Genomic DNA, 23,784 nt, shown 5'->3' on the forward strand with positions numbered 1-23,784 from the left:
ATCCCCATGGATTTCACATCTTTTTTTTGCAGATGACTGTGTATTTTTTAGGAAGCAGATTCCAGAAGTGCACAACGACTGAATGATATTCTGCAAGCATATAGTTTGGGCTCTGGTTAGTGTGTTAGTAAGGCCAACAGTTATGTGCTTTTTAGCCCAAATTGCGGGGCATCTGTGAGGGCAGGAGTCAGATACAACTTGCAGATTCATAGAGAAGCTCTGGCAGAGAAGTACCTGGGACTACCAACGGCGACGGGTAGGATTATGGGGCAGAATTTTATTCATTACCGCGAGCAGGCTAGATCAAGGGTGCAGGGATACTGTGAGAAATTGATGTCATGTGCGGCAAAATTGGTTCTTCTTAAGGCTTTCAAGCTCACAAAAGGCTTATGCCAGAAAGTGACGACAGTTATGTCAAAGGATGGATCACTTACAAGAGGGGAATGCACTTGCAGTCATGGGAGAAGATGCCGATATCAAAGGCGAAGGGCGGGCTTGGCTTTCTGAGACCTACAGATGTCCAATGATGCTAAGCTTCCGAAACATGCATGGCACCTGATTGACAAGCCCGAGAGCATGTGTTCAGAGTCCTTAGGGGACGTTACTATCTTGATGGAGATTTCTTGCAGGCAGGATGCCCTGCCGGCGCCTCCACTACGTGGAAGGCCATCATTTACAGGCAGAGAGGTGCTCAAGAAAGGCCTCATCCGAAGAGTTGGAGATGGTTTGACAACGGAAGTTTGGCATGATAACTGGATTCAAAATGCTACTTCCTTCAAACCATTTTATATGAGTGATGAACGTGTGGGAAATCCTTAAGGAGTCAACCCCCTAAAACTCCTATGGAAAATCAAAGAAGCCCTAGACAGATTGCATAGCACGGGCAGCAACTTCGACGGCCGGCACAGTGGAGGCAACAACCGGAGACCGGCAGACCGGGCACGTCCTGTGAGACCAGAGCCACTCATCGATGCACCGGTCATGGAAGAGGTGCGTGCACGCCGGCAGCTGCTTCACCACCTCCTTGGGCCTGACCTCGGCGAGGCACACCGCGCACTCGTGGCTCTCTCCGCCGCCGCACCTCAGCTTCTCGTACTTGTACACGGGCAGGCCGGCGATCGCCGCCCGGCCTAGCCCCACGGCCGGTTCCCGTGGAAGTGCTGCCATGGACTGGTCCCTCTCCGGTTGTTGCGGGAGCTGGCGATGCGGCCTAGCGCCAGAGCGCAGGCGCTCGCACAGCCCGACGACGAAGAGGAAGGCGAGCAGAACGCTGCCGATGCCTACATTGGTTCGCCAGGGGACGCCGGAGAGTTGCAGTATGCCGCACGTCAAGGCCACCGGAGCAACGACGATGAACACGAGCTTGAGCGGCATGCAGGCGACCGAATCACGCCGGTTCCAATGCTATCGGTCTGTAGTTTGAGCTTCCTATAGAATCCTATAGTTAGTTTGGTTCAGGTGTGTGCTGGTGTCTTGTCTTTTCACGCGGCGTGTGTTGTCTGACTGCAAGAGCTCATCGATGTCGACAAGCTGGCCATCTTGGAGTTTACGTGCTCGTACTTTTGATCAGCCAAAATTACCGTAACATGCACATGTGTGTGTCATCATGGTGTGTATGTGTGTGTCATCCTGGTGGTCAGGAAGACCGCAAGAGACAATTTGCAGCGTACTGAATTATGTTTCGATGATCACAAGGAGGAGGATCTCTGCAGTTGTTATTCTGAAGGCAAGGCCATGCAATTGATAAATATCACCCATTTGCTTTCAGTTAGATGTTCAAGAAAGCAAATCAACATATGGTTGGATGGTTAAAAGGACAGTGGTATCTCTAGTCCACCAGGTTCATGTCCTAGACTTGACATTGGTCATTGCATTTTTCTGGATATATTTCAGGCTTTCTGGCAATGTGTGTTCAGTGGTAGGAGACATTCCCGAAGGTGCTCATAGGGGTGAGGTGTGCATGCGTGCCTTCATAGGGATGAGTATATGTTCGTATGCATTAGCGTCTGCGTTTGTACTGTGTTAAAGAAGTTAGATGATCAGGGTCTCTTATGTACGAGAGTATCGCAAAGAAACAGTCAGATTTAGCAGTTAAACATGTCAATATTTTGTTCAAAATCAGAGGGAGGAGAGGTCCATGGTTAGAAATAGGGGAGAAAGATTAGTGGAGACTGAGAGAGGGGTCCGCAAGATTCAATCCATAAAGAGTTATCTGGTGTATAGATGTCATCGCTGCAAAAGCTTTGGAACCGAGATTCGGCCTGCACCTAACGCAAACGGCAGGTTGTGGTCGCCTTGTTATTAATTCTGACAACCTTAAGGTCACTAAAATCATAAAGAATGATGGAAGATCAGCGGGACCGGCGGTGGCTGTTTTTTTATGATTGTTATCATGTTGCTTATGTTCTTCCTCTTACTAGCTCCAGACACTATAATAGGAAAGCGACATGGCTCAATTTTGTAGTAGTGCTTGGTTGGATGAGCCCTCTAGCGAGATTATTCCTTTCCTTATTGATGATGTAATTGTTCTGTGGGAGTATAACAAAGTGGGCTGTTTTGGTAACTGTATTTGTAGCATAAGGAGTACATTGGTACCAGTGGAGGAGGGCGACCACTACGGCTAGAAAGTTTGAGGGCGGCGGCCATGGAGCAGACGAGATGGAGAGGGGAGGCGAACTGGGGAATTGTTCTAGGGCTTCTCGCTTCTGTATATCTCTCTGGGCCTCTTTCTTGTAGGCTCATACCACACAGAAAAATTGAGTTGGTGCGCTGCTTCTCATCTTGCCGCGCGAGAAAGTTTCGTTCGAGGCGTCAAAGGAAAAAAAACCGCGAGGTAATAGTTTTTGGCACAAAAGCCAGTTTCATGGTGGAGCAATGGCGGGCTGGCCCCAAACATTTTTCCTGTGGGCTGGACACTCACAGGACAATATTCTCCTGTGGGGTATTTTTGTTCCTATAGGAAAATATGCAGTTTTCCTTGGGCCGCAGTTTTGCTCGCCAAGAAAATTGTATTCCTGGGAGGGAAAGAGCCTCACAGTAATAGGAAAAGTGCAGTTTCCGGAAGTGAACAAACAATTTGTAAGAAAGTTTGACCGAGGATAAAATTAGAACAATTAGTTATTTTATTAGTTGCAGGGGTAAAGAGTATTGTTTGTACATGGGTCGATACGGTAATTTTGTTTACTACTCTCTCAGTTCCTAAATATTTGTCCTTTTAAAGATTTCAACATGTGCCTACATACGGAGCAAAATGAATGCATCTACACTCTAAAATATGTCTATATACATCCGTATGTGGTAGTCCATTTGAAATCTCTAAAAAAACAAATATTTAGGAACGGAGGGAGTAGTTATTAGCATACAAACAGCCAGGGTCTTGTTGTGATATGCCATAAATTTTGAAACGGAGAGAGTGTACGGTTTGGTTACAAAACAAATACGTATCAATTTGCTTGATTTTTCGTTGCAAAAAAAAACTGCTTCGTTTTTTTAAAAGAAAAAAGGGAGGTAATTTTCCTCCAGTAGAAACGGAAAGTGGTAAGCCCCGATCGACAAACCCCAAATCCTCCGATCCACCACAATGGCGCCGCCGGCGCCGCCCAACAGCCCCGACGGCGACGCCCCGCCGGCCATGGAGTCCCAGGAGGCCCTCCCGGAACACGTCGTCGATGACATCTTCCTCCGCCTCACCACGGCCGAGGACCTCGCCCGCGCATCCATGGCCAGCGCATCCTTCCGCCGCATCATCGCCGCCCGCTCCTTCCTCCGCCGCTTCCGCGCCCTCCACCGGCCGCCTCTCCTGGGAGTACTCGCGTACGAATCGTCCCAAAGGGCCAACCTCTCGGTCTCCTTCCTCCCGGCCCAGCCGCCCCACCCCGCCGCGGCGGCCGCCGCCCACACCCTCGCCAAGGCCGACTTCTCCTGCTCCTTCCTCCCCTCCCCGGAGCTGTGGATCAACTGTGACTTCCGCGACGGCCGCGCCCTCCTCTCCAAGCATGAGGATTTCCTGGCCAACCTCGCCGTGTGCGACCCACTGCACCGGCGCTACGTCCTGCTACCTGCCCTCCCTGACGACCTGGCTGCCCTAACCAGGCAGCTGGATGTCATACATTGTCACCCCTTCCTTGCCCCTGCCGGCCAGGACAGGGGCGACAATGCCGACGCTCCACCGGGCTTCAGGGTCATGTGCTTGCTCAGGTGCTCGAGCACGCTGATCCTCTTCATCTTCTCTTCGTCGGGTGCCCGTGCCGGCCAATGGCGCACTGTTACATTTGGTGGTTGGGGCGCCTTGATGGCAGGACACGTCGGCGTGGATTTCTTCCTGGCTACTCTATCCACGCGTCGCCATTATGCTCACGGACGCTTTTATTGGGAGATACCTTATACCCGCAAGCTGCTCGTGTTCGACACGCGCACGGAGGATTTCTCTTCTCTCAGCACTCCACGTGGCCATTATCAGATGGTCTTTGTGGAGGCAATGGAAGGAAGGCTTGGGATGTTTAGCCGCAGCATTGAAGATGATGGAAAACACCTCTTGTATGACATTTTGCAGGATAATGGGGATGGCACGAACCAGTGGCGAAGGGAGGACGTAATCTCGGTGCCATATAAATATCACTATGACATCATCGGTGTTGCGGGGGGATGCTTACTTCTACATGGGAATGTAGACAACCCGGAGTCTCCAGAATTCCACTTCAGCTCTTATTCACTGGATCTGCAGACTATGAAGCTTAAGTGGTTTCGTGGGACTCAGTCCTTGTACTTCTCCCCACACACCCATCTGTATGCGGGTTTCCCGCCATCCTTGTCTCCACCAACTATTTGAAGGGGTAAGCTTGCTTCTAGTTTTTAATTGTATTCTTTGTGGCATACCATATATGGTTGGTATTGCAATATGATACTAGTATTAGTTAATTTCATGGTACCATCCTCTCACATTCTACTAATTTTAGCACACAGTCCTCACTACCAAAGGGGTGTCCAAGTTATCTTCTGCCATTATAATCCTGTTGGTATCTTACGGTGCTTATTAGATGATATTATGATGCTTTTACTTATACAGACTATGCAATTGGAAAGATATGAAACTTAGGAAAGCAAGAAATACTTCTTTCTCATCTTATTAATATCCATGATGTCATTATAAGGCTGTCATATAAATAAAAGAAATCATCAAAGCAGTGTCATACTATCCCTACTATAGTAAGCTGGAGACGCCAGATCGAGGAAGAGGATGCGGGCAGGCATCAGATACGAGTGGCACCGAGAAGGGACCGCTTCTAGAGATCTGCGTGCTTGTACATACAAGGGCCCGCCGCAGCGCTGTAGAGGGTGGCTGGCCGCCGCGAATATTGGAGGGACTGCCGCCAGGGCCAGCACGTGAGCAGCAGCAACACCGAAGCAAGAAGAGTGGGGTGGGGAGCACACGAGCGCTGCAGCCTGCAGGACGGTCCCGTAAGCGCGAATGTTGCACAAGCTTTGCTTGGCGGCGCCAAGGAGTAGGAGGCGAGTGAGTGGCAGCGGGGTCGGGGAGGGGTTAGGGTTTTGCCAGTGCTGCTCGGATGGAGTTGCTTTTATAATGTTATATTAAGCTGGATTTGGACTTTGATAACGCTAGTTGCTTAAAGCATTTCTAGCAGATCCCCTAAACTTAATCCCTCAAACCTTCTTCCTATCCCCAAAAGTCAAAAAAAATTGAGGGATCAAACTTTTCCTTACCTAGAAGATGCCCTATACTTTAATCCCATAAAAAATTGAACACAAATTTTTAATAAGATTCTATTAAGCTGGTTTTTGACATGTATTGTTTTTCTTTTTCGGTTGAGGTACATTTCTGTACATAGGTAATGCTACCTAGCTCCACTTTTAGTTTGCTTGATGTTAACCCCTTAGCTTTCAATAGGTCTTTGTCCTGAACATGCTCATGCCATTTCTGATTCATTGCATTACATTGTAGTATCTTTTTAATAAGAGTCAACTGTATAAGGACAGGGTATCGGTGACATCAGTAGCAGCAAGCACCACCTTTTATCATAACTAACGCTAAAAGTGATTTTAGAGTTGTTAAGAAAATTACCCTCAAATACAGAAGACGGCTCCAAATAAACAGTGTGTCCATATCCAAAGCTGATATGAGTGGAATTTAGTCAATATGCATTACTCTAATATAGGTGAATAGGAGAGAATGTCTATGCTGGATGGGGATCCATCTGTGAACCATCTATTGTTGAGTACTCTTGTGCTTTGCTGCGTGCGCCATGCATTTCTAATGGAGTCCCATTAAGCTGGTGAGAGCGTGAGACTCATGGTTCAATTATCGCAAAATGTAGTGCTGGTGCTGGTCATTAATCTGGCCGCGAGCATCAGCAACACCAAAGCGAGAAGGGGAGGGGGGGAGCCCACGAGCGCTGTAAGACGGCCCCTCGGCGCGGACATTGACGAGCTTTGCTTGGCCGCGCCCTTTGACAACGCCAAGGAGTAGGAGGGGAGTGGGTGGCAGCACGGTCGGGGAGGCATTAGGGTTTCGCTAGTGCTGCTCGGATGTAGTTGCTTGGAAAGTTATGAAACTTAGGAAAGCAAGAAATACTTCTTTCTCATTTTATTAATATGCATGGTCATTATAAGACTGTCATATAAATAGAAGAAATCATCAAAGCAGTGTCATACTATCCCTACTATAGTACGCTGGAGATGCCAGATTGTGGAAGAGGATGTGGACGGGCGTCAGATTTAAGTAGCACCGAGAAAGGGCCGCTTCCAGGGATCTGCTGCTCGCTCGGACATACAGTGTCCAGCTGCAGCGCTGCAAAGGGTGGTTGGCCCGCACAAATATTGGAGGGACTGCTGCCTTGGCCGGCACGCAAGCAGCAGCAACACCGAAACGAGAAGGGGAGGGGGGAGCTCACGAGCTCTGTAAGACGGCCCCGTCAGCGTGAACGTTGCACGAGCTTTGTTTTGCAGCGCCGTTTGAATACGCCAAGGATTAGGAGGGACGAAGTAGGTGGCAGCGGGGACGGGGAGGGGTTAGGGTTTGCCAGTGCTGCTCGGATGGAGTTGCTTTTATAATGTTCTATTAAGCTGGATTTGGACTTGGATAGCGCTAGTTGCTTAAAGCATTTCTAGCAGATCCCCTAAACTTAATCCCTCAAACCTTCTTCCTATCCCCAAAAGTTAAAGAAATTGAGGGATTAAACCTTTCCTTACCTAGAAGATGCCCTATAATTTAATCCCATAAAAAAACTGAACACAAATTTTTAATAAGTTTTTATTAAACTGGTTTTTGACACGTATTTTTTTCCGGTTAATATACGTTTGTGTACATAGGTAATGCTACCTAATTCCACTTTTAGTTGCTTGACGTTAACCCCTTAGGTTTCAATAGGCCTTTGTCCTGAACATGCTCATGCCATTTCCAATTCATTGCATTACATAGTAGTATCTTTTTTAAAAAATTCAACTGTATAAGGGCAGGGTATTGGTGACATCAATAGCAGCAAGCACCACCTTTTATCAAAACTAACGCTAAAAGTGATTTTAGAGTTGTTAAGAAAATTATCCTCAAATACAGAAGACAGCTCCAAATAAACAGTGTGTCCATATCCAAAGCTAATATGAGTGGGGAATTTAGTCAACATGCATTACTCTAATAGGTGAACAGGACTACAGGAGAGAATGTCTATGTTGCATTGGATGTCTGTGAACCATCTATTGTTGAGTACTCTTCTGCTTTGCTGTGTGCACCATGCATTTCTAATGGAGTCCCATTTCTAATGGAGACTCATGGTTCAGTTTTCCTAAAATGTGGTGGTCCTTAGCCTGCCGGGAGTGACATAATAATACATGGTGTATTATGCATGCCATTTATCAGTTCATGTAATGATGGTTCCTGTATTGCATGCTATCATTTATCTACAAGAGTCTGTCATTATGCTTATAAATAGCAATATTTGAACTAAAACCACTGGAACGGAGGGAGTAGTAGTTTTTTTCGTGCCATGCAGTTTTATATCGCTTCACACATGACTCAAGAGTAGGGGTACCTCAAGAGGTTTCATGGTGCTGCTGATCGTGGCGTTGCTGACTAATTGTGTGTCTTGGTAATAACGGTAAGAAGAAAATTTGCATACTTGCCTGCATCCAGATTGATAGGCGACTTAAACAGTTACAATTAGATGGTTATGCTGCTGATTTCTGTTGTATCTCTTCTGAGATACCGGACCTTTGTATGCACTGAACTTTCTGGGTTTTATGTTTAGTGGAACCGGGAGGGCCCCTGGCCCCTCCTGAGTCCTCATGATCTAAGAAAGTGGTTATGCTGCTGTGAAAAAAATGCATTTCGGATGCCAACGCATGCTGCTAACATATATATGCCCAGTAAAAATGTCTGCACTTACAATTACATGGTTATTTATCTGTCCAGCCAACTTTTGAAAACAAAACATGTTTGCACATTTCTGGTTTTGTAAACTATATGCTCCTCCAAAAGTATCTAGGTGATTTAATTCGTCAATCTAACGAGAGTGGTTTCTCGTCCACATGCTATTGTTGCAGGGCCTAATGGGGCTGCTGGTGCTGGTCATTGCAAGGACACATCCATACTCAAGCAAAAAACTTTCTTGACTAATTGGCTTTTCTGGTCTCCAGTCATTGTGATGGCATGCCATGGTCAGCTGGTTGGTAATGCATCGACAGTCCATAGGCCTACTTTCTCAAGCTAGTGTTAATTCCAATATGCATGTTTCCTTTCCAGTTACAACGATTTATTTGGACTCGATGGAATAACTATGTATGTGTTTTAACTGTTGTTACATGGTGAATTAGTACTTGATTAGACAAATCTGAAGACATGTTTGCACATATTTTCCTATTTGGTCAGTGGATTAGAAAGGTTAGAGACAGAGAGAAAAGTCCCCAATATTTTGTTCATCCAACTGAATGACATGAATGGATGTGGTCACTTTCGGAATATAATTAACATGGTTTCCCTTTCAAAAATCAATCTAAAACTAAAATACTTACATCGGCAATCCAAACAAATATATTTAAAAGTCTCATATTCTCAATCTTCTTGTTCAAGTTGCATTCTTCGTTTACTTTGACACAATCATTATGTGAAAAATATTGTTCTTGACGGTACTAGAACTCATTTCATCAGACAGAAAAAATCCAAAATAAATAACAACAGTTTTATAAAATAATTATACGCTTTAAAGATGTTGCCCGTGCATTCTCGTGTGTGGCTACGCTAGTTTTCATCTGAAAAATGGTTACTTTTTTGTGCTCTCGAGAGAGGAAAAGACAAACTTTGGTTCTCTAGAAAAGCAAAATGGCATTAGCACTAGATTTAGCATTTTCGCACGAAACACAAAAGTCGTCATTTATTCAATGAAATTTGCATCCATACAAAGGACTGAAAAAATTGGATGTCTATTTTATATGGCATATGGATTACTTGCACAAGGGAGCACATGGCCCCCGGTGCTTTGAATCTTCTCGCTCCTTGGCCTCGACACATACGCAAAATCACACATTTCAATCGGCTATTAACAAACAAATTTTGGATCATACCAACCGTCTAATTCCTAGAATAATTGCTCAGGATTACCCGCTATGCCACACATAAGTGAAAACGACTCGGTTTTCTTTTCAAAGTCACCGTCGTACTCAGATCTTTCATAGATATGATACCGATATAAATCACGCACACACTAACGTCGTAGTGGCTGCAGCCTATCTCTCCCACCCAGAAGACCACAGTTTGAATCCCAAGTTCCACCTTTTTTTCCCCACTCTTTTTTCTCTCATGCACTACCTCCCCCCTCGTATGTGTTCATGGGCCGGGCCGTGGGGCGTGGTGCCCCATTTTTTTTCCATTTCGTTTTCGTCTTCTCTTTTCTTATTTCTGTTTTTCTATTTCTTCTTTAAATTAATTCGAGATTTAAAAATTACAAAAAGTTGCAACTTTTGAAAAAAAATGTTTGAGAAATCATAAAATGTTTATGAATTAAAAAACTGTTCGAAACATCATAAAGTTTTGGTGGTTTCAAAAAATGTTGGAAAGTTATGAAAATAATCACAATTTGGAAAAAAAAGTGTCGGGGAATCAAACCAAATTCTTGACTTTGAAAAAATGATCGTGTATTCAAAACGTATTCATGAATTTTAAAAATGTCCATGAAATTTTAGAAAATACTCAAAAAATTGAACTTTTTAGTGAATTTTAATTTTTTGCCCTAATTTTAAAAAATCATTGATTTAGAAAATGTTTATGAATTCAAAAACTATTCATGTATTCAATAAAGGTTCATCTAAACAAAAAAAAGTTTGTGATTTTTTTAAAAAATATTTGTCGATTCAAAAAACTGTCCGCCGTTTCAAAAGTCTTTTGTGTCTAGGTTTTGATTAGTTTTAGGAAAGTCTTTATATGTCTAGGTGTTGGGAGTAGTTCGTGGTAGATGAGATTTATTTTTGAAGTTTTAAACATTTCCTTGCACTACACAATGACAAGTGTGTCGTGCGGTGGCAAGCTCATTGCCTTGGGATTTACCACGTCGAATGCATCACGATCACGTGGACATCACGTCCATCATCAGTGAGGGGTCGGAAGAAAGATAAATGGCAAAATGATGAGCCACCGTGTCAAAATAGAGGACGCTCATATGTCGGGGTACTCGAGCCGACATATGTTGGGGTACTTTAGCCATACCGACACCCCAACCACCACTCGAGCCGCCAGCGACCGCCCTGTCCCAAAGAATACCAGATCGGAGACCAAGTAGCACTAGGCCGGGGAAAGGGGGAGGAGTAGGAGTGGATCGAATCCAAATCTAGCACTCCCATCGCCGGCCACAAAGGACCACGAAGAGCCCATGCCATCCCTCTTGTCAGAATAAGCCGTCAGATCCATAGATGATGAAGCCTGAAGTGACAGCCCAAGATCCAAGGTGCCACGGATATAGCGCAGAATGCGCTTGACTGCGGTCCAGTGGGCATCACGGGGAGCATGCATATGAAGGCACACCTGCTGAACAGCGTACTGGAGCTCCGGACGAGTAAGAGTGAGGTACTGAAGAGCACCAACAATCGACCTGTAGAATGGAGCATCTGAAGCAGGAGAACCATCTGTGGCAGAGAGCTTGGCCTTCGTATCGACAGGTGTGGCAGCCGGTTTGCAATTAAGCATCCCGGCACGGTCCAGAAGCTCATGAGCATACTTCCGCTGATGAAGAAAGAAGCCATCTGCTCGACGAATAACCTTGATCCCGAGGAAATAGTGCAGAGGACCTAAGTCCTTAATGGCAAACTCAGCACGAAGACGATCCGTGAGCTGTCGAAGAAGGGCAGTCGAGCATGCTGTCAAGATGATGTCGTCGACATAAAGCAGTAGAAAAGCAGTAGCATCACCCTGGTGGTAGACAAATAGTGAAGCATCGGAGCGAGTGGAGCGGAAGCCAAGCTGAGTAAGAAATGCTGCGATGCACTGGTACCACGCGCGAGGAGCTTGCTTGAGCCCGTACAGAGATCGAGAAAGCAAGCACACATGATCCGGAGAAGACTCATCCACGAACCCAGTCGGCTGCTGACAGAACACCTGTTCCTCAAGATGCCCATGAAGAAAAGCATTCGAAACATCCATCTGGTGCACGGGCCAGGAGCGAGAGACCGCTAGCTGAAGGACAGTCCGAATCGTCCCGGGTTTGACAACCGGGGCGAAAGTGTCTGTGAAATCAACGCCTACTCGTTGACGAAAACCCCGAACGACCCAACGGGCCTTGTGTCGGTCAAGAGTACCATCCGGATGAAACTTGTGCTTGAACACCCACTTCCCGGTGATGATGTTGGCCCGAGGGGGACGGGGAACGAGCTGCCAAGTGTGATTGCGTTGCAATGCGTCAAATTCCTCCTTCATCGCGGCGAACCACATGGGATCACGAAGCGCGGAACGGGCGGAGGTCGGCAGGGGTGACGGTGACGAGGAAGACGTCGAAGCCACGCAGGTGTACTCATCCGGAGGGTAGCGAGTGCTCGGCCGATGGACACCCAGGCGCGACCGAGTGACAGGGCCAACGGGTGGTGGCACAACAGCAGACACCGGGGCCGGCGCCAAATCTGGCGGTGAAGAAGCCGGCGACACGCCCGGCTGCGAAGAAGTCGGGGGAGAAGCGGGCGATCCCGGCGGGCGAGCTGGCACAACAGCCGGCAAGACCGGCGAGGCTGGCGCTGAAGCCCGCGAAGAAGAGGCCGGAGAGGCCGGCTCAGAAGCCGGCGCGGCGCCCGGCGATGAAGCAGCTGGAGAGGCCGGCGCAGAGGCCGGCGCGGGGCCCGGGGATGAAGCAGCCGGGGAGGCCGGCGTGGAGGCCGGCTCGTAGGTCGGTGAGCCTGGCGAAGCAGCGGGCAGGAGCCGGAGTGCCGTGCGTCCAGGGGGCGCCCTACGCCGTGGGGCAAAGCCAGGGCGGACAGGGTCGGCCAAAGAGGGGCCGGGCGCCGATGAAGAAGCCGCCTGCTGTTCCTGTTTAAAAGGAAAACACAACTCGTCGAAATAAACATGTCGGGATGTGATGACACGGTGGGAAACCGGATCATAGCATCTATAGCCCTTGGTGTTAGCCGGGTAACCGAGGAAGACACACGGAAGGGAATGAGGGGCAAGTTTATGAGGAGAGGTGGCGGCAATACTAGGATAACAAAGACAACCGAAAATACGAAGACCGTCGTATGAAGGAGGAGACCCGAAGAGGAGGTGGTGAGGTGTAAAGTTCCACCGGGTGCGACAGGGACGAAGGTTAATGAGTAGGGTGGCAGTAGCGAGAGCGTCGGGCCAGAAGCGAGGTGGCATGTATGCGTGGAAGAGGAGGGTACGGACGCAATCGTTAAGAGTGCGAAGAATGCGTTCCGCCCGACCATTCTGCTGTGAAGTATATGGACAGGTAAGACGAAAAACAGTGCCATGTGTGGAGAGAAGATTGCGGATGGTGGTGTTGTCGAATTCTTTTCCGTTGTCAGTTTGCAAAGCTAGAATGGGACGACCAAATTGCGTAGATACGTAAGAGTAGAAGGCCGTAAGAGTGGCAGCAACTTCGGACTTCTTACGTAATGGAAAGGTCCACACAAAGTGAGAGTAGTCATCCAAAATAACAAGATAATATGAGAATCCAGTATTACTAGCAACAGGAGAGGTCCAGACATCACTATGGATTAACTCAAAGGGTAACGACGCAACCGTGGATGAAGCACTAAAGGGAAGGCGAACATGTTTGCCCAGACGGCATGCGTGACAAGAGTGCGCATCCGTTTTATTACATGTAAAAGAAAAATCCCTAATAATGTGACGAAGAGCGGTGGAGCTAGGATGACCGAGACGGGCGTGCCAAAGATCAACGCCGGCGGAGAGTGCAACTGGTCCAGCATGTGAAGATGATGGAGGCTGGACAGAGTATGTATCGCCGGGACTGTCACACCGGTGAAGAACCATCCGGGTGAGGGCGTCCTTAACAGAAAAACCAACTTCGTCAAATTCCACAGTTACAGAGTTATCTCGAGAAAGTTTACGAACACAGACTAAATTCTGGATGAGTTCAGGAGACACAAGAACATTATTGAGATAAAGTGGTCTAGAGTTCGAAGGAAAACTGGTAGAACCAATATGAGTGATAGGGAGACCAGCACCATTACCGACAATGATACGAGAAGAAGTGTGAATAGGAGACGCAGAAGAGAGGTTACCCGGGTAAGCGACCATGTGCGAAGATGCACCGGTGTCCATAAACCAATCGCCACCGCCGGAATAAGCCCCGACCGGAGGCTGCTGATGAAGAGCAGCAAGTAGGGCCGGATCATAAGAGACCGGCGCGGGATAGCCGGAGGGGCCGGTCACGCCTGTGTTGGTGGTTGGCCCGCCATAGCCAACCGGAGCAGGAGAGTAGTAGGCCGGTGGAGCGACCGGACCGGGTTGCGGACCGGCGAAGAATGCCTGATGGCTGGAGGGACCGGGCCCAAGGAGGCTCGGAGCGGGTGGGCGGGGCACGGGCATGGTGTAGGCGTGCACAAACCCTGTCCAGGGGTTGTGGCCACCCCCCCAAGGCGGCGGCGGCTGCTGCTGGACAGGCCCAGGGCGCGGCTGTTGCTGCTGCGTCTGGCCTTTGCCGCGGCCGCGGCGCCCCTGGCGCTGCTGCTGCTGGGGCTGCTGCTGCGGCGGTTGTTGAGGAAGAGCCGCAGGAGGAGCCGGTGGCCGCTGCTGGTAGGGGGCGCCGTAGGCGCCTGGCGGCGCGGAAGGCGTCGGTGGCCGGGGCGCCTGGTACGGCGCTGGGAAGCCGGGAGGCACGCCTGAGGGCGCGGGGCCACCGCGCGAGTAGCCAACGGCGAAGGCGGTATGAACGGCACGGGAGCGAAGATGCTTCAACCGGCGTTCCTCGAGACGAAGATAAGCCACCGCCCGCTCGTAGGTAGGGTTCGTCATGAGGGTGAGGTTGGAGGCGGCGTTGCCGAGATCCTCATTGAGGCCGGCGGTGAGGGTGGAGAGGAGCAACTCGTCGCCCACCTTGAAGCCGATGTCATTGAGCTCGTCGGAGAGGGTCTTGAGACGCATGCAGAAGGCGTCGACGGAGGAGTCGTTTTGATGGCACCCGAAGAACTCCTGCTGCAGGAAGACGATCCGTTGGAGCTTGTTGTCGGTGAAGAGGCCGACGATCTTGTTCCACACCGTGCATGCATCATCCTTGTCGCGAACGACGGTGTGGAAGATGTCCTTGGACACGGTGAGGAAGAGCCACCTGATGATGGTGGCGTCGATCGCTAGCCAGTCGGCGTCACGGTTCAGGACGAAGAGGTTGGTTGTGCCGTCGATGTGGTCCTGCAGGTTATACTCACGAAAGAGGAGATTGAAGTATGTCTTCCAAGCATAAAAATTCGCCTTGTTGTGGGAGAGGATGACCGGAACGCGACGTTCGATGGGAACATCGCGGATGTAGGCAGGATCGGGAAGAGTGGCGGCGGTGGAGCCGGCGGAAGAGTCGAAGGGATTCGGTGGCTTCACGACCGGAGGAGTAGAGGCGGCGGACCGGTCGGAGAGGTTGGATCCCGACATGGCAGGAGCTAGGGTTAGGGTTTGTAGTGGCTAGGGGTGGGAGAGGCGCGGGGTGATCGCGGGGGCGGGAACGGAAGCAGTGGGGAAGGTGGCATGGCGGCGGCGAGTAGTCGGCGGCGCGGGCGTGCGAGGGAACTAGCGGCGGCGGCTGGGAAGCGACGGCGACGCGGCTAGGATAGAGGATCGGAGGAAGGCTGATACCATGTAGAAGGTTATGCAACTCACGACATATTGATCGGGTGCAATATGCACGTATATATAAGTACAAAGGATAGCCACGTCCTCAACTATACATGGAAGGAGGAGGGCTTGTTGTACAAGAAATACGCATATGAATCTACATCTCAACAAAGCTCCCCAGCGGATACCCCCTGTGTCGCCCCACCATTGTCGCTGTCTTAGATCAATGAGGGACCACCAACCATCGCCCACCCACTGAGTGGAGAACTGGGGCAGACAATGAGGAGCCCTGGAGTTTCCTTCCCGCACCGCCCGCTGTCGACCAAGTCGCAGCCGAATAGGCCCGACCCGAGCCAGGCATACACACACCGCCAGATCTAGGCTAACCGGTAGTTAAGCCGGCTCGCAATCCACAGCTTCTCCACATCCAGGTAACTCATGACCATAACCTCACTTTTAGCGAAGTTGATCGTCAGGCCGGACATCTCTTGGAAGCACAGAATGAGCAATTTTAGGTGCTGGATGCATACATTAAGTAATTGTGTTTGTCTAATTCGCTTGTCTGATTGTGTTGGGATTTACAATGTCAAATGCGTTGCGAGTCCATCATCAGCGAGGGTCGAAGAAAGATAAGTGGCAAAATGACGAGCCACCGTGTTAAAATAAAGGACGCTCATATGTCGGGGTATTGAGTCATACTCATTTGGCCAGCGTGTAATTTTTTTTATCTACCGTTGCAACTCATGGGCACGTTTGCTAGTATCTTTAATTGATGCGTTTGAGAGTTCTTGTTGTGTTGGGAGAGGGAGGCGTCGAAGGCGGACTGGGGAAGAGCGCCATCGGACTAGACAAGGCGGGTTTCCCTTCCAACCGGCGCCGCCACGCTGCAGACTGTCACACCCCGCCGGCGCCAGCCCAGGCGAACCCCGGATCACCTCACGGAGGAGATCCCCATGGCCGCCGAACTCGCCGGCGCCAACACCGCCGGCCTTTTCCTTTTTCCGAATTATGGCCGACCACTCCTTCCTCCGCCTATTCCGCGCCGCCTCTCCCGGCGGCGCCCTCCCCTGCGTCGCTCCTGCGGGCGGGGGCGAGGGTACTGTCTGACATTGCTGCCGGCGCTCCCTTCAGATTCAGACCAAATATGTGCAGCTTGGCCAAGGTGATTTTTAATCCATGCGTTTGAGATGTCATCCAGTAAAATGTGCGGGGGCGAGGGGACTGCAGTTTGTTGATCAGTTAACTTGATCAGATGTGTTTGTTTGCACAATTTGGTGCACAGCATCTGTGTAGCTAGGTATGTGTGATAGATAAACTTACCGATCAACATGTGTTGTGCGCACCACAGTATTTGGTGCTCCTGTAGACCAAATGAACTTTTGTCATCAGCATAATCAACAAGAGTGGCTGCTTTCAAATCTCATCGCATACTACTATTATTTCAGGGCTTAATCTGCTGCGTATGGGGCTTACCGAATTTTGTGTAAGGTTGCAGCTGGTGCTGATCATTGCAAGGAAGGGTGATGGCACATCAATCGAGCGGTTGACTCTGTCTGGCTTCCTGACTAATTAAGCGAGCTGCTACAGTTATCTGGCCGTTCAAATTGGATTGGGCAGCAGTAAGTAGTAGTACTATGCGTGGTTCATTCGGCTGTGCCTCTCGAATACATTAGTTAATTTTCCTCGTGCATCAGGCGGTCTTAATTAATTTGTTGTTGTTGCTGTTCCCAGAGTTGGCACCGATCCAGGGTGACTTGATTGTGTATTGTGTTACCTGCTCCATCGCAATCTACCTTTGTACGTGCGCGGGTGTGAGCGTGTGGCTCTTGCTTGGCTCGGACATCGCCGCCGTGGCTTCCATAGTGTTCAAGCATGAAGAAGGTAGATACTGGCGCCGAGTTGCTGTACGACTTCGGCAGGCATTCTTAGAAAAACTGGGCATCCATCCTTCTATCAATCATCAGCTGCTCATCGAGTGAGTGCTCCTATCCCCAATCACCTCTACTTGCTAATTCCTTACATCAATTCTTTTGATCTGCGTCACCAGCGAAAAGATTAGTGTTAAACGCTTTTGTAACAAGTTGCAAATAACTGATTATACTAGCTAGTTGTTGAACGTTTAAGCTAGCTAGGGTGCCCACCGAGTTGAGCTTTCCTCATAATTAATTAAGGGCCACCGTGGTCTGATTACTGATAGGCTAATGAAAGATTGCAACATCAGCTCAGTTCATATGCATGCAACGTACGCTAGCTGAATATATAGGATGCAAAAGAGGCTTTTCTTGTCTGTGAAAAAGAACTCAGACGAGCGTTACAAATTGCAAGAGGGTGTGAACGAATAGATATAATTTATTTACAAACAAACAAACAACACGGCCTACTACTGATGGGCCACAGATTACAAGAGTCTCAGGGAAGGTTTGCCTTGATGCTTGTTGAGTTGCTTTTGCAACTCTTCCTTGAAGCCGTCGCTGCACGGACCCGTTACAAAGACTTCCTTCAGGTAACGTATCCTCTCTAGCCCATCAATCCGCAAGCACGACGATCCACCACAAGAGCTGCAGCAGCGAATGCTGACCGCTTTAACATGTACTGTTGTGGGCCTTCCAACAGTTACCGTTGAGCTTATGCCGCTGCAATAAATCACGAGGCTGTCCAGAACCAGCATCGCGAAATGATCTCCAAAACTGATATGCTGCTGACTTGGCTTGATACCAAGACGACGTTCGAATCCAGGAACATGAAGCTCATTCTCGGAATAATTTAAGTTTGCAAACTTGTGGCAACGACGTCGAATGCTATTCATGTCATCTTGACTTGATACCCTCACCTCATGATTAAACCTCTTGAGATTGGGAAACTGATTGATCCAGGCTGCACTTATGGATGCAGGACTTGCGCCTGCACCACCTCCAGTACCAGTGTAAAATACCTTAAGGCTCTTCAGGGTCTTTGGCAGCTCAGAGATGTCATCGAAACAAGCAAAGTCATAGCTGCCATCCTCCTCCAGCAGCAGCAGTTGCAGCGACAAGGACTCAAGATGAGGAAGGTGACCCGAGATGGCCGAACACAAGTCCTTCCAGTTTTTACGGTTGATGCCGGACAACCCGAGCTTGCGCAGCTGGGTAAGCTTCTTGAGCGCCTTGAGGAAGAGGAGGAGGGCGCCTCTCCCACCTGCAATATTCACAACACCAAGTGTATGCAACTCCGTCAGCTTCCCAATCCCCTTTGCGGCAGCACAAGCAACCTCAACACCGCCGCCATTTGCAGCAACACGGCTCCTCCGCTGCTTCCTGGACTCCCACCAGCTGCTGCTGCTGTTGCTGGATTCAACCAAAGCATGTGCCCTGCTCTTCCATGCTCCATTAATTCTAGCTGATGCCTGCTGGGTCACACATAATGCTGCTGCTTTGGCTCCTAGGAAGGGGCTAGTGCCACCATGAACTTGCTCTACTGGTTCTGGTTGTGTTAGTGAAAGTGGTGGTAGTGTTGGTGAAGGTGGTGGTGTTGGTGCTAGCGGGCTTCTGGTGGCAGTGTTGCCAGCACGGATGTACTGCAACTTGTGTAGCTTGGTGATGATAGCAGGTGGCAGCTCAAATATACTGGTGTGTCGGACATCGAGGGTCTCCAGCTGCCTCATGGCACCCATCGAATCAGGGAGATGAGTGACTTGCATGCATCCCCGAAGGGACAAGAACTTGAGGCGGGTCAAAAACTTCCCGATCATCTCCAGATCATCATCTGTTACTACACCAGTATCATCTGATTCCAGTGGACTACTACTACTAGTGTCCTCCAGATCAAGCACCCGAAGCATCTTCATCTTGTCACAGCTGATGATGAATGGCACCCACTTCCCAAACACCGTCAATGACCTTAGCCTTGACAAGTCCATGCTATTGAATACAATCTCATCTCTGTCCCAGCTACTGCTTATGGTGAGGTGTTGTCCAGTGAGCCGTGAGCTAGGGCCGCAACTCCCCTGTAGTTCAAACACAAGGTTATCTTCCATTGGCCTTGACTTGATGTACTCATGAAAGAAACCATTGAGCTGGCAGCTTCTTGTTGTTGATGATATCTGCCCCTTGTAAAATATGCCCAACTTCATGAAGTCGGCCAAGAGCTTTTCTGCCTTCTCTTCCGCAATACCACCACCACCACCACAAGAGGAGTAACCCTCTGCGATCCACCGCCTAAGCAAACGCCTTCGCCTAATTCTTTGCTCGGCTGGGAAGATGGACATATAGAAAATGCATGGCTTGAGTTCATCTGAGCAAGCATCAAAATAGGATTGCATCCAACAAAATAGGCCCTTTAAACTACTAGAACTTGAAGGGGTGTCTAGTACCCTCATGAAATCAACATTTATATGCTCCAACCACTCAATATTCCCTAGGCCTAGGCTGGCAATTTTTCCTATCGCAACTATTACTTCCGGAATGCTGCCACACTTGGATGTGATAAGCTTTGAAATCTTCTCTGCATTGGGAGGGAATTCAGACTCTGGCTTGCCGTCCAAAGTTATCTACACAATTTGGAAATTGGTTAATTTAATTCTGAAATTTGAACGGTTAGCTAGGCATTCGACAGTTAATATGGATCAGAGGGAGTAGTATATACTCGTATTAATATCAGTATGCCTGTACATATAGTCGAGTAATAAATCAATACCTTTTTGAAGAGATGAAGGGCCATGTCAGGTTCTAGACCCTTGAGATTGAGAATACCGTATTTGTTATGAATTGTAACTGTACAATGTCTGGCGATGCTCTCTTCACGTGTAATGACAATAATTCTATAACCAATTTTAGCCTGGGATAGCAATGATGCCTTTATCAAGTCCCATTCATGAGTGGACCGCAGATCATCAATAACAAGGAGGCATTTCTTTTCACGCAGGATTTTGCAACACGTTTGAATAGGGTCTTGGCCTTCCACCATACCAATTGCTGCTGTTTCCTTGGCATCAAGATCATCCGAATAAAAGTCCAGAAGCAATCTCCGACACATGTCCATCAAACTGAACGGATGGGCCACATCCACCCACCCGTACGTTCTGTAATGTTCTCTGTTCAGTTTGATGTAGTTGTAATATGGCCTGACGATAGCTGATTTCCCAACACCTGCGATCCCCCACACAGACGACACTGTTATAAATTGAGAATGGCCACGGAAGAAGTCGCTTTCATCTTCACGCCCAACAAGCTCATCAGGTTCATGCTCGCCCTCTTCCTTTATTATTATGCTCTCTCGGCCTCCATCGGCATGTCCGCTCTGGTGTTGTTGATCAGAAGAGCCCTGCGGAAAGTATTCAAATGTGCTTGTAATGAGTAGAGGATCGATGACATACACGTAACTAATTAATTAATTACTAGCTTGTTGTTCAAAACAAGATTACAGTTTCTGTTAAAAGTTATGATGCAGTACCTCGTTCAACAGATCGTGGACGTTGAGCGACAGATATTGTTGGTGGCCTACACAATGTTTGGCCACACTTTGATTACCTGTAATAACAACGATGCAAGCTCTAGTAGACTCACATAAGAGATGCTGTCTGATGAAATCCCAGTCCTTAAGGAGCTCCAGTTTCACATAGATGAGGTAATCATGTTGAGTCAGAAACTCACGACAGCTTTGAATTTTATCTTGGTCATCCATCCCACTGAACATCTCTTCAAACACACATTCCGGTGTATCTTCTGGGTAACATTCCTCAAGTATTCCCATAGCAAACTCAACCAGGTTGAGCTCGTCATCAGGGTGGTAGTACTGGTATTCAAACTTCAGTCCGTCGAATACCCTCAACTTACCGGTGCTCTCTTCGTGGAGTTCGTCAATTAATTGGCTTTCGGACCGAAAGGTGTGCGAGCAGAGGGAGATAACACCAGGGTGTCGTCTTAGTTGCCAAACGAATTCAGCCATGCCGATCCTATGCGCACAACCCTGCGTGCAGCAGTTAAGTACAATCACCATCAAATATATATAACAGAAATAATGGTGCTATTACAGGAGTAACAAGGGGATAAGGAATACCTAACAAAGAAAACGAAGCAATTATTATTATTATTATTATTATTATTATTATTATTATTATTATTATTATTATAGCTATAACTATTTGTATGTCTACCTTACCCAGGTCGACTCTAGCAGATTTGGTAAACCCCACCTTTTATCAGAACTGATAAAATAAATAAAGAGAGTGCAAAAGCACACTACTAGAGCAATTTCCCCATGCCCAATTTGTTCTATATTGAGTATTACGATTATTAGGAAGTACTAGGACAGAATAGAATTTGGTCATACCTTTGTCTTGTATTTTAAGTTGGTCATTATACTTCTATATATATATGTCCACCGAGACTCAAGCAATAATACATTGATTTCATCAATCCCTCTCTATCCCTTCTAACATGATATCAGTCTAATCCATACAACCCCAGTCGACGCGCGCCGCCCCACAGGCTGCCCCCCGAGGCGGTCAGCCTCCATGACCGCCGGGGGGCGTGCCGCCCGTACCTGGTGTTCGTCCGCCGGTCGTGTTGACTGGCTTTCTTAGAGAGTCTTTTTCTCGAGCCCTTGCTCCTGGTTTTTCTCTTTCGCGTCGGTCATCTTGATTGGCATTTTACTTTTCGGTTTTTCGATCTGAGATCGGTTTGCATCGCCCGCCATCGCCGTCGACCCCCACGCCTCTACTCCGACATCGGCGTCGACCCTCCACCGACCACTTCGTCATCAACCGCACGACAAAGCTGAAAACGCCGCCCAAGGGATGCCTTCATGCATCGCTACCGGCCGCTCGCCCGCGTGGTATCCATTGCCAGCCCGTCTTCGTCGTCATTGCCTAGGACATAACCGACGCCATTAACCTCAATATGCGCATCGTCCCACCATGGTGCATATAGCGTCGTTGTTGGTCTGATCAACCGATCACGCGTCTGTCTTCGTCAAGCACGTCTCCGAGCACGCGCGTACTGCCGATCGAGCCACAAGTTCCCGTCGCGTCGTCCCTTCGGACCGCTGCGTCGCCGCCCTAAGGTCTTCCCGCCGGCTGCACCGACCCGCACCGCTTCCGCTGACGCCCCTTCGGGCTGTCGCACCGCCGCACGCGGTCCACGCCGCCGCCCCGAGATCCTCCTGCCGGCTACCCCCGTAGCCGCCACCGCCCTTGAGTCACCCCTTAGGGCTGTCGCAGCGCAGCACGTGGTCCACGCCGCCTCCCATCGGGACGACGCCCCCGGCCAATAGTTCTCCCAGTGGCTGCCCCAACCCGTGAGCCGCCGCTACACCACCTCTTCGGGCTATTGCGCCGCGGGACACAATCACCGCTGCCGCCCGAGGCCGTCCCCGCAGGCATCACTGACCCGAGCACCGCCGCTGCGCCTGCCCCTTAGGGCCATAGCAACGTGGCACGTGGTCCACGCCGCCGCCCTGAGGTCTTCCTGCCGTCATCCCGACCATCCCCGCCACCGCTGCGTCGCCCCTTCGGGCCGTAGCGCCGCGGCCCGCGGTCCACTCCGCCGACACCGTGCATCGACTTTCGTGGTATGCGCCGCGCCGCCTCCCTCGGCGTGGGAACGCCACCGTCCTCGGCGGTCTTCGTCACGCTGTTGGTGTTCTCCTTGCCTACTTAGCACCGCCGCCGGGCTCCTAACCCAGCCACCGTTGCCGCCTCCTCAGGCCACTACTGCCGCTCTACTTTCTCGGTGCCGTTTCTGCTCGCTCACCCGAGCCGAGTCGCCCGTCCACCCCCACTTCGTCTTCCTCCAGCACCAGCTCGTCGTCAGCGTCGAAGTCATCTTCCCTGACCACTTCGTCTACTTCGACCACCGTTGGCAACATCGGCCCCGCGCCGATTGGCGCCACAACTGTCATCGATTCCTTCTCTGCTGGCCCCTCCGACTTCTTCGATGTGGTGTACAGCTCGTGCAGGTCTCTGTCTATGCATGCCCGGTGCTGACAACACTCATGCGTGCCTTCGTCCCCGACTTGTCCCCGGGCCTGGCACGCCTTGTGCGGCGCTTTGTCAACTTCGTCTGTGTCCGTCTACGCATGCCAGGTGCCGGCAACACCAACGCGTCCTCGGGTTTGGCAAACCCGGCGCGACGCCTCTTCAACAACGTCTTCTTCCCGGCGCACGACTACTTCGACACCACTGCGCCCATGACTAACTCGGGGCCTCCTTGCGCCCGCGGCTCCACGACGACTTCCTTGACACCGGCTACCCCGACTCGACATCGAACAAGGCATTCTTCGCATGGCTACATCGACCACGGCTACACGCCCCTACACTCTCGTTACCTCAACATCGGCACAATGGGAGACTGCCTTGCTTGAGCAATGTCATCGGTTTCCACTCCAGCCATGACTTCGGTGATTCATCGACCGTTTCGACTATGGGAGGGGGTGGGGTGTCCGTCGGCTTGCCTACGGATTCTTCTCCAGTCTCACCGTCTACATCGCTACCGTTGTGACTGCGGGGGATGTTGAGTTTAGAAAGTATAGGATAGACTAGGATT

The 23,784-nt window shown here is 49.6% G+C and overlaps 3 protein-coding genes across 3 annotated transcripts in view; 1 reads left to right on the plus strand and 2 right to left on the minus strand.

Moving 5' to 3' along the window:
- Positions 1–861: 861 nt before the first annotated feature.
- LOC123168916 (RING-H2 finger protein ATL32-like) lies at positions 862–1,374 on the minus strand. Its single transcript, XM_044586780.1, has one exon. The coding sequence runs from the start codon at positions 1,372–1,374 to the stop codon at positions 862–864; it is 513 nt and encodes a 170-aa protein (XP_044442715.1).
- A 2,170-nt stretch (positions 1,375–3,544) lies between these two features.
- LOC123168914 (uncharacterized) lies at positions 3,545–8,844 on the plus strand. The gene is made up of 2 exons (XM_044586778.1): positions 3,545–4,832; positions 8,554–8,844. Exon 1 carries the CDS (start codon positions 3,581–3,583, stop codon positions 4,826–4,828), a length of 1,248 nt encoding a protein of 415 aa, XP_044442713.1. The 5' UTR covers positions 3,545–3,580; the 3' UTR covers positions 4,829–4,832; positions 8,554–8,844.
- An 8,819-nt stretch (positions 8,845–17,663) lies between these two features.
- Positions 17,664–23,784, minus strand: part of LOC123171524 (uncharacterized) — a 9,001-nt gene continuing 2,880 nt past the window's right edge. Inside the window, exons 2-4 of the mRNA XM_044588983.1 lie at positions 20,693–21,208; positions 19,937–20,497; positions 17,664–19,790 (exon numbers count right to left, since the gene is read on the minus strand). Coding sequence (XP_044444918.1) covers positions 17,664–19,790; positions 19,937–20,497; positions 20,693–21,208 — 3,204 coding nt within the window. The remainder of the gene's footprint in view (positions 19,791–19,936; positions 20,498–20,692; positions 21,209–23,784) is intronic.

Source organism: Triticum aestivum, chromosome 7D (genome assembly GCF_018294505.1).
Source record: "Triticum aestivum cultivar Chinese Spring chromosome 7D, IWGSC CS RefSeq v2.1, whole genome shotgun sequence".
NCBI classification, from domain to species: domain Eukaryota; kingdom Viridiplantae; phylum Streptophyta; class Magnoliopsida; order Poales; family Poaceae; genus Triticum; species Triticum aestivum.